At 55.6% G+C, this 14,109-nt stretch overlaps 5 protein-coding genes across 5 annotated transcripts; 1 reads left to right on the forward strand and 4 right to left on the reverse strand.

Annotated features, from left to right (window-relative positions):
• VTJ83DRAFT_3324 (uncharacterized protein) lies at positions 1 to 1,906 on the reverse strand (the record flags this gene model as incomplete). The annotated part of the gene is made up of 2 exons (XM_071009690.1): positions 1 to 1,475; positions 1,591 to 1,906. The coding sequence occupies 2 exons, from the start codon at positions 1,904 to 1,906 to the stop codon at positions 1 to 3; spliced, it is 1,791 nt and encodes a 596-aa protein (XP_070867202.1).
• Positions 1,907 to 2,300: 394 nt separating this feature from the next.
• VTJ83DRAFT_3325 (uncharacterized protein) lies at positions 2,301 to 3,412 on the reverse strand (the record flags this gene model as incomplete). Its single annotated transcript, XM_071009691.1, has 3 exons — positions 2,301 to 2,581; positions 2,637 to 3,134; positions 3,208 to 3,412. 3 exons carry the CDS (start codon positions 3,410 to 3,412, stop codon positions 2,301 to 2,303), a joined length of 984 nt encoding a protein of 327 aa, XP_070867203.1.
• A 4,041-nt stretch (positions 3,413 to 7,453) lies between these two features.
• On the forward strand, positions 7,454 to 8,969 carry VTJ83DRAFT_3326 (uncharacterized protein; the record flags this gene model as incomplete). Its single annotated transcript, XM_071009692.1, has 5 exons — positions 7,454 to 7,599; positions 7,700 to 7,745; positions 7,812 to 7,954; positions 8,029 to 8,634; positions 8,924 to 8,969. 5 exons carry the CDS (start codon positions 7,454 to 7,456, stop codon positions 8,967 to 8,969), a joined length of 987 nt encoding a protein of 328 aa, XP_070867204.1.
• A 482-nt stretch (positions 8,970 to 9,451) lies between these two features.
• On the reverse strand, positions 9,452 to 9,789 carry VTJ83DRAFT_3327 (uncharacterized protein; the record flags this gene model as incomplete). The annotated part of the gene is made up of 3 exons (XM_071009693.1): positions 9,452 to 9,476; positions 9,552 to 9,642; positions 9,720 to 9,789. The coding sequence occupies 3 exons, from the start codon at positions 9,787 to 9,789 to the stop codon at positions 9,452 to 9,454; spliced, it is 186 nt and encodes a 61-aa protein (XP_070867205.1).
• A 1,968-nt stretch (positions 9,790 to 11,757) lies between these two features.
• VTJ83DRAFT_3328 (uncharacterized protein) lies at positions 11,758 to 13,836 on the reverse strand (the record flags this gene model as incomplete). Its single annotated transcript, XM_071009694.1, has 1 exon — positions 11,758 to 13,836. One exon carries the CDS (start codon positions 13,834 to 13,836, stop codon positions 11,758 to 11,760), a length of 2,079 nt encoding a protein of 692 aa, XP_070867206.1.
• Between the last annotated feature and the right edge of the window lie 273 nt (positions 13,837 to 14,109).

The raw sequence follows: 14,109 nt of genomic DNA on the forward strand, positions 1-14,109 counted from the left end.
TTACTTTCCACTCTGGGAACTTTTGCTTCCTCCAGACACGCCAAATGATGAGAGCAGGTCGCCAACAGTCTCTTGCCGCTTGCGCTTGCGAGCATTGAGGCCTGTCGCTCGACGGTCGTCAGCCCGCGGAGCCCACGAGACTGGCGGGTCTTTGTCTTCATTTTCGCCCTCGCGGTCCTCACGGGATCGGTAATAGATGAGGCGCGGGGGCCCCTGTCGTTCAAGCCTACAATCTCCCTCTCGATCGGTATTATTAGCCCGCAGACGCATGGTCATGAACCGCTTACGCGGGACTGGGACAAACGAGGCCAGCGGGACCTTCTGCATATCCTCGGGATCCGGGGTGTAGTAGTCAACGAGCCCAAGCCACCCAAATACCTCAGATCGAGGCATGTGCAAGTAATCCCACGTAGGCGGCGGATCAGCCCCTGAAAAAGATGCGAAAGTGTCGTCGCTAGCCACGCTCGCTTCGTTCGGGTCATTGTGTTCAGCAACAGGACCTCCAGCTTCCTCGCCATTCGCCTCGCCGTTCCTGTCGTCGCCTTCATCAGACGAGGTGTTCCTGGGTTTCATGAGGCTGCTGTCCCAGGCACCTTGGCTGCCGCCGTCTGGCCTGACATTTCCCTTGCCGTCATCTCCAGAGCCCTTCGGCTCGTGTTTGTACGCGGCTTTTGGCCTGAAGTGCCGATGGCGCCAGATCGGTGACAAAGGAGCGGAAGAATTCCTGTAAACTCTGCCCATCAACCCGATCTCACCCGCGAAACTCTCGACTTGCCAACCCAAGTACGCCTGAGCGTACGTATCGAACATTGTCAGCCCCGACTTTCCGCGCCTCCATCCGGGTATGCGGCGAGTCAGAGGTGGCGCTCCCTGGTGGTGTCGCGGTCTCCGCGTGATGTCCACAATCATCAGTCGGGGGAGGCTCCGGAGGTCCATGAGCCCAGCATCCGAAATCAAATGCCACCTCGAGGCGATCCGCAACACCCTTAGGCTCGGGAACCCGCCTGTGCTGTTCGCCCGCCGGCCCCAAGCCCGGCACAGCCGATCATCCAGAACGACGTCGCCCGTCGGCTGCAAAGACTGGACCAGCTCTAATACCGTAAGCGGCATATCGGCGAGGCAGGCGAGCTCAAGAAGCGGAAATCGCTCGACCTCGTCGATACACAAATGCACGAGGCACGATCCCGCTACCGCACGGTAAGAACTGACATGTGAGCTCAGAGCGCCTGCTGAGACAAAACAGTCATGTTCCCAACGGTACATGCCGAGGCAGAGCACTCTCTCCTCGCTCGCTTGCTTGTCATCAGGGTTGACAGAGTCGCTCGGCGGGATCTCGGTCCTTGGCTTGCGGTACGGATCGCCAGGAAGGTCAACGGGTTGAAACTCCTCTCGCGATTTCCTGTCTGACTGCAGCCGCTTCTCCCAGTAGCGCACCAAGGCGCCCCCGATGCTGTTCCACGCGTGGGGCGACATGTTGCTTCGCATCGCAAGGCGCGGAGCACGTTGTTAGCCGCCGCCAGTCCCAACAAAAACAACATAAAAAAAAAAAACATCCAAGACGAATACAACGAGAAACAAATGAACACGTACCACGGATCCATCTCTTTCCACAGCATCCACAGCATGTGAATAGGCAAGTCCTCGATCGACTCCGGGTCGGCCCTGTCGAGGTTGTCCGCCAGCGTGCGCAAGCACATGGACACGAGCCCGCGCGCGCCTTTGTGACGCGCCTTACGACCCGCTTTACGAGGCGGTCGCCAGAATTTGTCATCCCCGAAAGGGCTGCGCTCGCGCGGCCCCAAGTTGATGCGTTCGCCCTGGTAATACGGCGCTGAAAGCTCGGCGAGGGTGGGCCGGGGGTTCCTCTGATTGATGTCGTCAAGGTCGTTGTTGGAGTCCATTTCATCTGAAACTTAGTGACAATGAAGAAAAAAAATTAGGAACAAATAATGAGACCCGTGTTGAAGGTAGCATGCGTTGGGGATGATTCCTATGTTGAAGTCGCGTCGTGGTCATCAGCTGAGAAGGGAATAAAGTGGGGCGGTGTATTGAGCTGTGAATGCCGCGAGAACACCAAGAGCTCCTATGCGCGCCAGCTGACCACATAAACGTGGAATAGCGGCCATCTACGAGACTCATTTCTCTACAGCCAATCTCATAACTACTCGGCACCCGGGCACTTGACGCTGCTTGGCTTCCTGGCAGGAAACAAGACTGTCATTTCACCGAACGAACGTCCTAGTACATCAATATCTCAGCCATCTCAGCCATCCCTGCCATCCCTGCTCGTTTTTATCATTTTACAGCTCATTCTCCTTCTTGCGCAGGTCAAATACCTCAAGCGCGACCTGCGCAGCGCGGACGCCGCTGAGGGCCATGGCGCCAAAGGTCGGGCCCATGCGGTTGGCGCCATCGATCTCGGAGAGCTCCATGCCACCCACGACGAGGCCCGGGACGACCTCCCGAGTGTTCTTGACAATGGCATCCTCGGCCCGCTGCATGTCCAGGCCGCGCATGCCGCCGAGCTCCGACAGCTGCTTCATGCTGACGAGGCGCTTGACCGAGAAGGCGCCGAAGGGGCCTGGCGACGTCAGTGTTGAAAACAACAAGAGAGAATGAAGGGTCAAATGGCTTACCGTCGTGTCCGGTAAACGACAGAACCACGTTGGCGTTGATGGTGTTGGGGTCCATGCAGGACTGGGTGTCGTGGTTGAGCGACACAAGCGTCCAGTTCGTCACCACGCCGGCGACCCGAACGCCATCCTCGGTCGGCCGGGTGATGAGGTCCTCCACGGCCGTCGCGTTGAACATCTTGACGTTGTCCATGGCCAGGACGCGGCTGAGCAGCGTCGAGGTGAACAGTGCGGCGTGCTTGACCACGACGTAGTCGCCTTCGTCCTCGTACGGCACGCCCACCGCGCGCAGAAAGGCGTCGGCCGGCTTGCGCATGACCATGGCGCTGAAGAGCTGGCCACCCAGCCAGGCACCGCCGCCGGGAGCCACGCCGCTCTCAATGATGGTGATCTTGAGGTCAGGGCGCAGGGTGCCGAGGGTGAAGGCTGCGGACAGACCGCAAGAGCCGGCGCCGACGATAACAATATCGGTTTCGGCGTGGTCGTCAAGGTCCTTAAAGTCTGAGCGGAGCGGAGGCGGCCTGTTAGTGGCTATTGCGAGTGATATCAGACATGGGAAAGAGAAACGACTTACAGCGACGGGTCATGGCCCGCGACACCTGAGACTCGCGAATGGGGGCGAACGAGAACTGGTCCCAGTTCTCCATCAGATCGGTCAGCTCCTTGCCAATGCCGGCGGCAACGCGCTCCTTAGCCTCCGTGGCAACATCGAGAGGCTTCTTGAGGCCCACGGCGAGCTGGGCATGCTCCTGGGTAGGCGAAATGGCGATGGGAGCCATGGTGGTGGTTGGCGCGAATGATCTGCTGTGAGGTTAGGGGAAACCCAACGAAGTTGGGGGAAGGGGAAGAAGCATGATCCTTTCGCTGGTATTATCCAGAGTCAAGTTGTGGCCGTATAATCTCAGCTGGGTCACCCAGAGAGGCGTCCATTCCGCGCCGACGCACGTGGTCTGCGATGGGATGGGCGCCTCTCTGGGATCTCCGGCACCGGCTATGCTTCTTGAGATGCGTTACCTGATACTTGACTGTTCATGTAGGATAAAGCACCATCAAAAGGCCCATGGCTCCTTCGTCCGATGGAGAGGGCGGCATCATTACCGTCGGAAAGGTTGCCTGCAAGGTGGTTAGACAATCATGGCATTTGCTGGGAAGGGGGGAGGGGTTGGTGAATAGTGCGAATGACTTTACGTTGGGAAATGGATTGATCGAATAGGATACCGAGAGTCTCGGAGACGTTACGGTTAGAAAAAGGAGGAAGGGCTATTGTGACCAACTTGGAAGCTCCTCGGAGTTAAATAGCATCTTTTAGACCTTCATGACGTCGGCTCTTCACGGCTCACTCGGTCAAGTACCCCCACGGACCCCTCTCGGTAACCGCTTGGCCCGTCTTCGGTGAGGTAACCTTCTGAGATGCCGATGAGTGACAGCAGGCGGCCGGTGGAGGAGCACAGTCACAGGAGGCCAATCGCGCGATGGGACGACGTCGATCGATCGCAGGTGTTTGAACACGGGATGTCCCAAGCCTTGAAGCACCTTCGTCTATGTGTCGACGGCGTTACACTGCGGTGGAGGATACATCGGCTAATTGCGGTCTGTAGAAGAGATTGTCCAATACAAAGAGCTTGCTGGTATGCAAAAGGAACCCGAGATCGGAGAAGGCACCCGGTTGCCTCCACCGAGGGAACTCTGCGATTCCGTGCGTTCGTGGAGTGTCACCTGACAAAGATAGAAAGGAAGAAGCGAGAAAAGAAAATACAAGCAAAATACCTTGGTAGGGACTTGGCACCTAGGGAGGCACCAAAGTGGAGGACACACATCAAGGAAGTGAGAATGGGAACTTGAGGCCGTAAAGGATACGACAATGGGACACAGCAGTCTCCCTAGTTCTTCAGTGACTTCAACCTGACCCCTGAAAGGTAATAATATCTGTACTTTTGGCATTATCCTTGGCTACTACTCCAGCTCTCATTCCCTAACTACCCAAGGTACACCACGCCAACAACAGCTCACAGTGCTACCAGTGCTCTGAGACTAGAATCACTGCGTGCTCCATGAAAAAGAAGGTAGAAACAAATAATATGGAATTCTGCTCTGCTGCTGTCGTGGTTATGAGGGCCGCAGGATGTGGCATGGACCCACTGACACTGCTGCTCGCCGCCCCTGGATCGACCTTTGAACTTGACGCCGAAGCCAGCTCCGTTTTTGTGCTGAGTTCCAGGGCTGCGACGGTTGTAGTAACGGCGACAGTCGAGATTCTACTGCCCAAGCCTGTGGCTGCTCATGACGGGGCTGTCACCGGGTCTTGGTCACATTCATCATCTGCCTCGCTGTCGGTAGGAAGCGAGGGTAAAGTTATAGTTGTCAATGATGTCCCTTCCGTGAATTTTACGATGATTGACACAGGATTGCCACCATTGATAAAGTTGTTGTGTTGTTCCAGGGATGTATTTTGATGCCGTCAGCGATGCTTGTTTGACCCGGTGCTTCTGGGAATGTCGATATGACGATGTCTGTGCTGGCGGCGCTGGCCATGGAGGGAATCGGACGTGGGAAGAGAGAGCATTCGCAGGGGTCGATCGTGACAATGACTCTTTGGTAGGAGGCCGATATGGCGATGGTTTCTGCACCATCTGAGGGAAGAGGGCCGCAGATTATATGGTGAAGGTGTCCCTGCTGCTGCCGATAATTCTGCCCTCCCTGACACAGGGTGTGTTAGCGGGGTACTCTGATATCCCCTTGTGGGAGTGAGCACTTGAAAATAGATACCAATTTGACTGAGGTCAACGAAAAAAACGAGTGGGCATTCCTGAGGACATATTTCTTCTGGAAAAGTGGCCCTTGTTACCATGATGTCAGCGTCCTGCATAGGATTGATGATAGGTTTCTCCATCCATGAAGCTCTCCACATGCTAGGTAACGCTCTACCATCCGGACCTTGGCCAATGTTTGGACGATGCCTCGGATGAGGAGTTTCGCCGCCGAGAACGGCAGCGGGCAGACGTGCGAGTGCCAGGAGAAGGTATGGAAATCTGTCCATGGTGCAAGGAAGGCAGGAAAGCTTGTTGGACTTTGACAATCTGGAAGATGTTCCCAGAAGTACGTTTGCGAAGAATCGAGGGAGGTTCTGATAAGGGAGTCGGGGAGACTGCGGCATTTTATGACTGTCATCAGAGATCATCAGAGATGAAGGGTAGGTGCCATAGCAGCCAACCCATAATTGCTCAACCATAGTTGTATTTTGTAGGTGCGACTTCGTGGTCCTTAGTGAACCTTGCCGGCACGGAGTGACACCGAGTCCAACAGTTGAGCATTCTTCACATCATGCGCTCTTGCGTTGCCTCCATGCCTGGAAGTGCTGATCTCCAGCCTCTCCAGGCATCGGGACCCCCTTGCCAGGAACATGTCCAACCAGACTGCTCCTCTCGCCAGTGAATGCCAGTTATGCCAAGTCTTCGATCTAAGCAATCCCATTAGCAGCTGTATACGGAGTAGTCTGAGAAACAAATCCGAGACAAACAGTGAAGTACGTTAGGCCAACAGGATTGTATCCTAGGGGGGGAGCGTCAGAGGAGCCGTGAGTTACCACCATCACCGCGCAGCGGCGTACAAGAATGCCCGATAAGCCCGGACATGGTAGAGATCCCCACGCCCCGCGTGTCAAAATGCACAAATACAAAGCACTCCGAGCGAAGTATCTGGGACCATCGGCAAGACTGGGCGTACCGCCAGGGCGGCAATGAGGAATCCAAGACATGGCAATCAGAGCTGGAATAACTGGACTGCCAGGGACTGCTGGTCGAAGCCAAACCTGATGGGACTTGACGATTTCCCGTATAACTGCACGTACCCGTGTATCACGTCGATCGTATCACCCGAGGATGCTGTGTCGCGTCGCCTGAAGCTCCGGCCATGACTGGGAAGATAATATAGGTCAGCTGAAACAAGCGTCAGGTGGCAAAAGGCTCGCACGCCTGAACAGAGCAGACACTAGGTCTGCTGAGAGGCGGCTAATGTCACGTCGCAGAACCTCAGTAAAAGCTCCGCTGGTCTTATTAACAGCTGGACGCATATTACGCTTGATGTTCAGGTTATCCTAATCTCACTCAATATGTTTTCTTGTATGTAGAATGTGGAAGCATGGGATCATCAAGGGGTTGATGCCGGGTGACCACGTTCGGCTCTAGAAGAATCAACACGGGCTTTCAGCTACAGTGACTGATCAGTGACGACAATGAGAGAATTGAGGCTGGCTTTAGAGCATCATGGATCTTGTAGCCAAGGCATTGTTGTTTCCAGGCATCGTTCTGACCTCCAATCGGATCACAGCCTCGCCGTGATCCTCGGTGCTCACTCGATCTGAAAACTGCATCTTGGGAGGCATTCTTATTGAGAGATCTCTTTTCTTCTCTGCCGAAGAACACATCCAATCAACCACCGACTGTCCCGAGATTGAGGGGCATGAGGCTGACCATGCGTGAGGGGATCGACCCGATCATCCTCATGGATGGGGGCTTCCCAGGTGTCGATGATCTCGGATCCTCCCGAGACTCAGCCATTGATGTCTAGGAGCCATGATACACCACCTATTATCACTTCAAGAAGAATCCTGCTTCCATCCGGTGACGATCTAAGATGTGCCTTAAGGATTCAGCTGCCTCTGCCCCCCCCCCCCCCCCCCCCTTCCTGAATAATTCAGGATCCACATCCAATGAATCCGCTCACCGGGGTCTGCCCAGCGAGTGTCACAATGCATGTCATTGCCACTCATGGAGATTCCGGTTCCAAGTCGACGATGACTAGGGGTACTTGTTCGAAAGAGCATGTTGATCATGGCCAAATGCGATCTTGATGACATCGTTAGTCTGGAGAGATATATACAGCAGACAGCCGTGCGGAAGATGTGGGATACAGAGGACCCAGACCGGTCGGGCGATTCAACCACCTACTTCGTCAACCCCCTGACTCGGTACTTGCCAATGTACCACATCGTGGGATTCAATGAGCCCAGTCAAGTCCCCAGGCTTCTTGCAGTTTTACGGACAACTCCTGGCAGAGTCACACTCCAGATTTGCCATTGTCCAGGGCGACGGAGAATTCAACAACATCCCCTTGGTCAGTCAAGTCTATGGCAGAGTTCGTAGGCCATCTCAACTAGAAGAGCCTAACGCGTACAGACAGACCCTCCTCACGCTCTATCACCTCGGGTTCCAAGACCAAGAGTCCGCCAGACGGTTTTATTACGCCCTCGCCTCTACATACAGCCTCTGGACCGTGAGCCCCACGCCCATCACCGCCGAAGATCTCTACCGAGGAAACCACAGGTAGGCGCTTCCAACAGTTTTATCTGTTCTCTTCATGTGCGGGTGACGGTCCCCATGCTGACCCACCTTTCCAGTTACCAACGGGCATTCGTGGACTACTTTGCGCTCACCCTTCTCCACAACAACTTCCCCAAAGCATGCATACGCCACCTTGTTTTCGGCGGCGAAAGGCCGCTGGTCTATGGCCTCTTCCCCGGGCGTGGACTAAGCATGTTTGGCCAACCGCTCGTCACTCTGGCGGACGCTCTCGAGCTCCTCACCCAGGGTGCCTATCACAGCACCCCTGGCAGCAACGGCCTGTTCGTCGGCTCGCTCCTGATATCGGAAGCCCTCGGCACGGCAGCCACCAGCTGGACGGGGGATTTGTTTGAGCTCCTCTCGGGGCCTGTAGCCAGCGAGGATCCGGCGGCTCTCCTCTCTCCCGAGGAGGTGCTCGACCACGTCGCCTTCGACGGCCGCTTCAGCGGCATAATGCGTGCGGGCCCCGGGTTCTACCGGGTCGGTGACGTGCTTAACAACGCGGCGGTGCGCAACGCGGTGGTCAGCTACGTCCTCCACACCGAGCTCCGGCTGGACGAGACCACGATCGCTGAAATGGCATACCTGACCGCGAGCCTGCTTGCGACGACGCATGTGCCCGAGAAAATAGCATTTGATTATTTTCTCACGCAGCTGCCAGCGTACGTTTGGAGCGCGTGCGTGGTGATGATGCGACTGAGTCCCGTGCTCTCAGCGGGCGATAAGCTGGCGTTGATGCGTGTGGTGTGGTGCGTGGTACTTTTGACGTACGTGACGCAGCTCAGGCCGAGGAGGAATGCGGACTTGTTGTTTGTTGGCGATGTTACGGAGGAGTATCGAGGGTGGGAGGAGATGTTTGAGGAGGTCCGGCAGATGCAAGAAGCCCGGCCTGGATCGGTTGTGTTTATGCGAGCTCTGGTAAGCCTGCGCCGGCTGGATGGGTTGTTTCAGGGGCCGCATGGTCAGCTCCATCTCAAGGCCGGGTGGAAGCTGGTGAAGTTCTGGGAGGGATGGACGGGGCTGGGACAGGCAGGAGAGGTGACCCTGAATGTGAGACTGTGAGTTGTTATACTAAAATGGAAGAGCCAGGGCCTCGATAAGATATGAGTCAATGACCCAAACAACTTAAATCATATGCGGTAGTTATGGGGAGAGTTGACGTTTTTATACTGGAACAGAATGGGGGCTTGTCATGAGAAGTGCACCCGGTGATCAGCAATGTCCCAAACATCAAAATCCTAGACGCCCAAAATTTTGGCTCCTTGATAGCCCAAGTCATGGCAAGGCTCCCACGGAATGATTCTCTTGCGACAAGTACAATCTCACAGGAAATTGATTCACTACCGATCCCCGGACATATGTACAGCGATCTAGCCTCAAACCTCTTCTCACCCCAACAATTTCATATCCATGATCCAATATCGGCAGGCCTTCATCTGGGTGAACTCGTCCAGCTCGCCCAAGAACAAGCAAAGGCGTTTAGCAGAAGGGGGGTTTGTTCATGCTGAAATCGAACTGTCAGCTCACGCTTCCACAAATCCAAATAATTAATTTCAATCATCAATCTAGGTGAACTTGCCTTGGGCACCTAGAGCCCAAGCAGCGGCTGATGCATTCGCCGGGGCAATAACTAGGAGGGGCACCAGGACCGGCACCGCACTGCTTACGACCTGAAATTGTCAACACCGTCAATGATCCGTCTTGAAGGTCGGGAGCACGCCAAGTTAGAAAAGCCGCAGCAGCTTACAGTCATAAAGGCAGCCGGCTTGGGCGGTGGCAATGAGGCCAACGGTGACGAGGAGAGTGTAGAGCTTCATGGTTTCTAACGGTTCAAGAGAGTCCCGTTGCAAAGGAGGAGGAGATCGCTTCGAGTCCGGTGCTGTAAGCTGGCTGGCGCAAGTGCTGATGTGCTTGTTGATAGGAGTCGTTCCAACGCGGAGAGTCCTCGTCGATTTATACGTGAGATCCTTGAGGTCCTTGCTCGCTAACCCCTTCTCAAACAGGAAATGATCACACGCACAGCAGGACCCCATGCCACTACAAGACAACAATACATAAACGTGGTTAGGCCATCTGAGGCGTTAGAGAACGCGGAGGGAGGAGTCCGCATCGAAAGGGTTACAGCTGAAGGGCAAGTTCAATCTATTTGATGCCCCGGTGAGTGTAACCTTCTGTGCACCTGACAGCTTGTTATGCCTCAGAGCCAATCCATGGATACAATCCACGGAGTCTCAGGCCCTGGAGTGTACCAATAGAGTTGAAGCTTCGTCTTCGGGCCGTTTGAGGAGGGGTGATAACATCCAACAACTGGTCTTCCTATACCTTGGAGGAGCATCGGCATATGCACCAGGCAAGGTCTCCAAGATGATTGTATCCTATTGATTCATTTCTCCTCCGCAGAGTTAGGTTTCATCTCACATTTTTACTCAACGCATGTCTCTCCAAAGTAGCAACATGGTTTTTGAGTCTTTTTGTACGTAATGACAACATCAGACATGGCATCGCCTCAAACAATGATGGGGTGATGATCAATATGAAATATGGAAGATGGGCCGTTGCGCCGAAGGAGTGAAGCGAGTTGCTTGAGAAAGTTCCGAGTAGAAAGGTTTCTTTCTCTGTTGGAAGGGAGCAATTCGATGCCAGCTAGCTTGCGTTGCCCTCGTGATGCTGGTACGTCACGTGCATTTCCTGGTTTCAGAACCATCTTCCTGCACTAAAACCGTTCTTCGGCAACCATTCACAAGACCACAGCAGCTGCATAGACGAGAAGCAGAGAGATTTAGAAACTTTAAGACGATAGCGAGCACTACAGCACCACAGGCAAGAGCCTTGGTCGGAGTAATGTTCTGGCCTGTACTACGATTATCCGATGCATTCTCACAGAAACGGCAAGAAAAAGCGGAAGACAAAGACATTTATATATCATGAATGAACGCGTGGAGCCAGAGAACCTGCTGGATGGTGGCATCTTGCAGGGAGACCTTTCACGGAATCGGCGCGGAATCGGTCCGGGACGGTTTGTGCTGACGAGTTGCAGGGTACAAATCGGTATGAAAGACATGGCCGTTGAGGACTCAAGAGATCAAGTGATCTTGGGACGGGAAACTGCAGTGACGAGTCTGAGGTTACATTGGTGGCTGTGTTGATGCGGGTTGCCCAAGTTTCTGGACTTGGATCAAGGGGGCGAGATTGAGAAGGAAGCATTGGCGCCAGCTTGACAGCACAAACATGGTAATGGCACGGTTCCTTCGGCTGTTTACTCGGCCAGTCCATGAGTCTTAGCGCAACTCTTCACAACCACGCTTGTTAAGCTGCAGTATATCGGTCTTTGGTACGGCGTTTTCTTCATGCAGGACAGTAAGACGGTGAATGTCAAAGCCGGTCCAGATCCTTAGCTAGCAAGAACCGGGTAGTCATCTTGGAACCCCTGATCATAACCGCTAATAGAACTTGGGTGTTAAGTTGAGGTTGAGGGCTTCTACACTGCAGACTGTTGCATGAATACCAGAGGTATTTTGTCAACTCGCTCTTTATCACCGCTTAGGGACCTCGGGTAATACCTTAGATATGATGCTGTTGACCCTAGCGTCCCCCAGACATGTGGTTGCGTAATCCCTACTCCCCACCCATGACGGGAAGTCTTGATTATCGACGTGGGTGTCATGGGTTGATTATGATCGTATCCAAGGAAATGAAAAGCATAAAAGAGACGAAAAACGCCCACGTAACCAGTCCCCTTTGTTCCAACCTAGCACCCGTAAGGGGCTCTGAACCATCCCTCTCCCTCACCAGTAGCCCTCTCCTTGACTAAACGTTCCGTTTGCAAACCATGTCCCTGCCTCGGTGTACCTTAACGCCCTGCCGCTCTCCGTCACAAACGAAAACCGGAAAAACTCATCCATGTGAACTTGCTCGCCGGGCGGGCGTCTCGGATACCGAAACACCTGGTCCTGAAGCGGCTTCTCGGAAAACCACCCGCGGAACATCTCCACATCATTGATGAGCACGCTCACGCCGGCTATCTTTTCTTTCCTTCTCGTCCCACTTTTCCCATCCTCCACTTCAAACTCCACGTCCGGATTCTTCAACGGCCGCCAGCCCAGCCACAGCTTTAGCCCCCCCTCCACAAACGTGGACGGATCCTCCGTCCAGTCCCCCTTGGATAGCCGCTCGACCAGCGGCGGGACAAGGTCAGGCAGGGGAATCTCGGACGTAATCCCTGCTGCCGGGTCGCCGTAGGAACTTCCGTCGTACGGTCCGGCGTTCTTCAACCCGGCGTTAAACCACGTGATAGGGACCAACACCTTCCCCGGCCCAAACCCCCTCGTCGCGGCGCCGTGGACAAACACGCCCGTCAGCAAGCCCTGGAGGATCATCGAGGCGCCTGTGTGCGCGGCCGAGACCGGTAGCAACAGGACCGCGAGCGTGTGGTGTGCCGGACGGACGTGCAAGCTCGGAATAGGAGTCGCAAGAATAGCCAGCACGAGACACACCGCTGCGTAGAAGACCAGATAGTCAGGCAGGCGGGATTCGAGGTAGAACGTGCGCGCCTGCAGGGTGAGGAGGACGATGAAGAGCAGAACTGAGAGCCCGGCGATGACTGGCGTGGGCACGCGCCTGGCGGGGGAGTCGTCGGTGAGGAAATACGGGGCGATGTGCGTCGCGAAGGCGCTGAGCCAGGCGGGGAAGAGCCAGAGGAGTAGTTTCGTGAGGTTCGTCGTGGCCGGACGGGAGGCGGGGCCCGAGGCCGACGCTGGAGGGGATAGCGTGCGGCGGATGCAGGTGTGGTAGATCAGCAAGGCCACTAGAAGCGCCGGGATGAGGCGCTCGATGTACAGCGCCATCGGGGCTGATGGGAGGGGGGCATCGAGCAGCGAGACCTGGGCGAACAGGCCAAGAAAGACCGTGAAGAAGAACACCGCTGGCGAGGTGGTGAACAGCGCGAGGAGCATGGAAAGAAACACCGTCGCCGGGATCGACATCCACCTCCCATCTACACACCTCAGCCCGTCGTCCGCCTTCGCCACCTTGAACGACACAGGGAAGTGCGAGCCAAAGCCCATCGACGAGACCCCGTTTGCCGACGATGAAAAGTACTGGTAGTACTCTCCCACGAGATTGACCACCCCGCACGCCGAAGACCGCATCCCCCCTTGATCATCAACCACGCCGGCATGAATCGCCGCGCGGCAGATGCTCGAGTCGCCGCGAAACGGCGACCCGGACCCTCCACCAACAACCGGCGGCAGCACTTCGCCCTCAATCTCCTGTGTCCCAACGAAATGCTGAGAATGCACCGTCTTGGCACCGGTGCACCCCCTCGGGCAGCGAAACGCAAACGAAGCGTTCGCAAACGGGTGGCAGTTGACCCCTTCCAAGCCGCACTCGTTCCCGGGCCGCCAGAGAGAGTCATCGCACGACAGATGGCGCACCTCCACCGCCCCTCCTCCAGACGGGGTCCTGCTGAGCAAAGCCGGTCCGGCAAGCGAGACGGACCATGCGACGAGGAACAGCGCAAAGAGCACGGTGCGGTGCCACGACCGAGGGAGCGCGGCGTGGAGCGCCCGCACAGGCAATTCCTGGACCGAGGGCAACCAAGGCCGGAGGGATTGGATGCGCGGCGGGTCGGGCCCGTAAAGCCAGGCCAGCCAGCGCGGGGCGCGGTGGCGGGGGAAGAAGGAGCGCGCTGACGGCCGGCGCCGATGAGAGGGTTGGTCCGGCGGATGCCGCGAAGCGGTGTCCGGGCCGGTGCCGGGAGACGTCAGCTCGAGCTGCTCGTAGTCTTCATTGAGGAGCTGAGCCTCTTCGTCCACTTCATCCTCGCGGCTTGTGTAGGCCGCTTTGTCGTTGTCGAGAACCGTCATTGTAACTGCGTTCCGAGACCCTGGTTTCTCGTCGCCGTCGTCGTTGTCGTCGTCGTCGTCGTCTCCGGGAATGAAGAGAGCACTTCAGGCCATGTAAACAAAACAATAATGAAATGAGAGTCCCAAAATAATAAAACGAGTGATTGAAAAGAACAAAGATTTTACAGACAATTCAGAGATTACGAAGAACACGCTGGGCATTTCATAGGGAATGCAAGCGTCGAGGTTCAGGGGTTCAGCTGAAAGCCCCGATCAGGCCATGGCGTTCTGCGA

The sequence above is a fragment of the Remersonia thermophila genome, chromosome 3 (genome assembly GCF_042764415.1).
Source record: "Remersonia thermophila strain ATCC 22073 chromosome 3, whole genome shotgun sequence".
Classification (NCBI taxonomy): domain Eukaryota; kingdom Fungi; phylum Ascomycota; class Sordariomycetes; order Sordariales; family Chaetomiaceae; genus Remersonia; species Remersonia thermophila.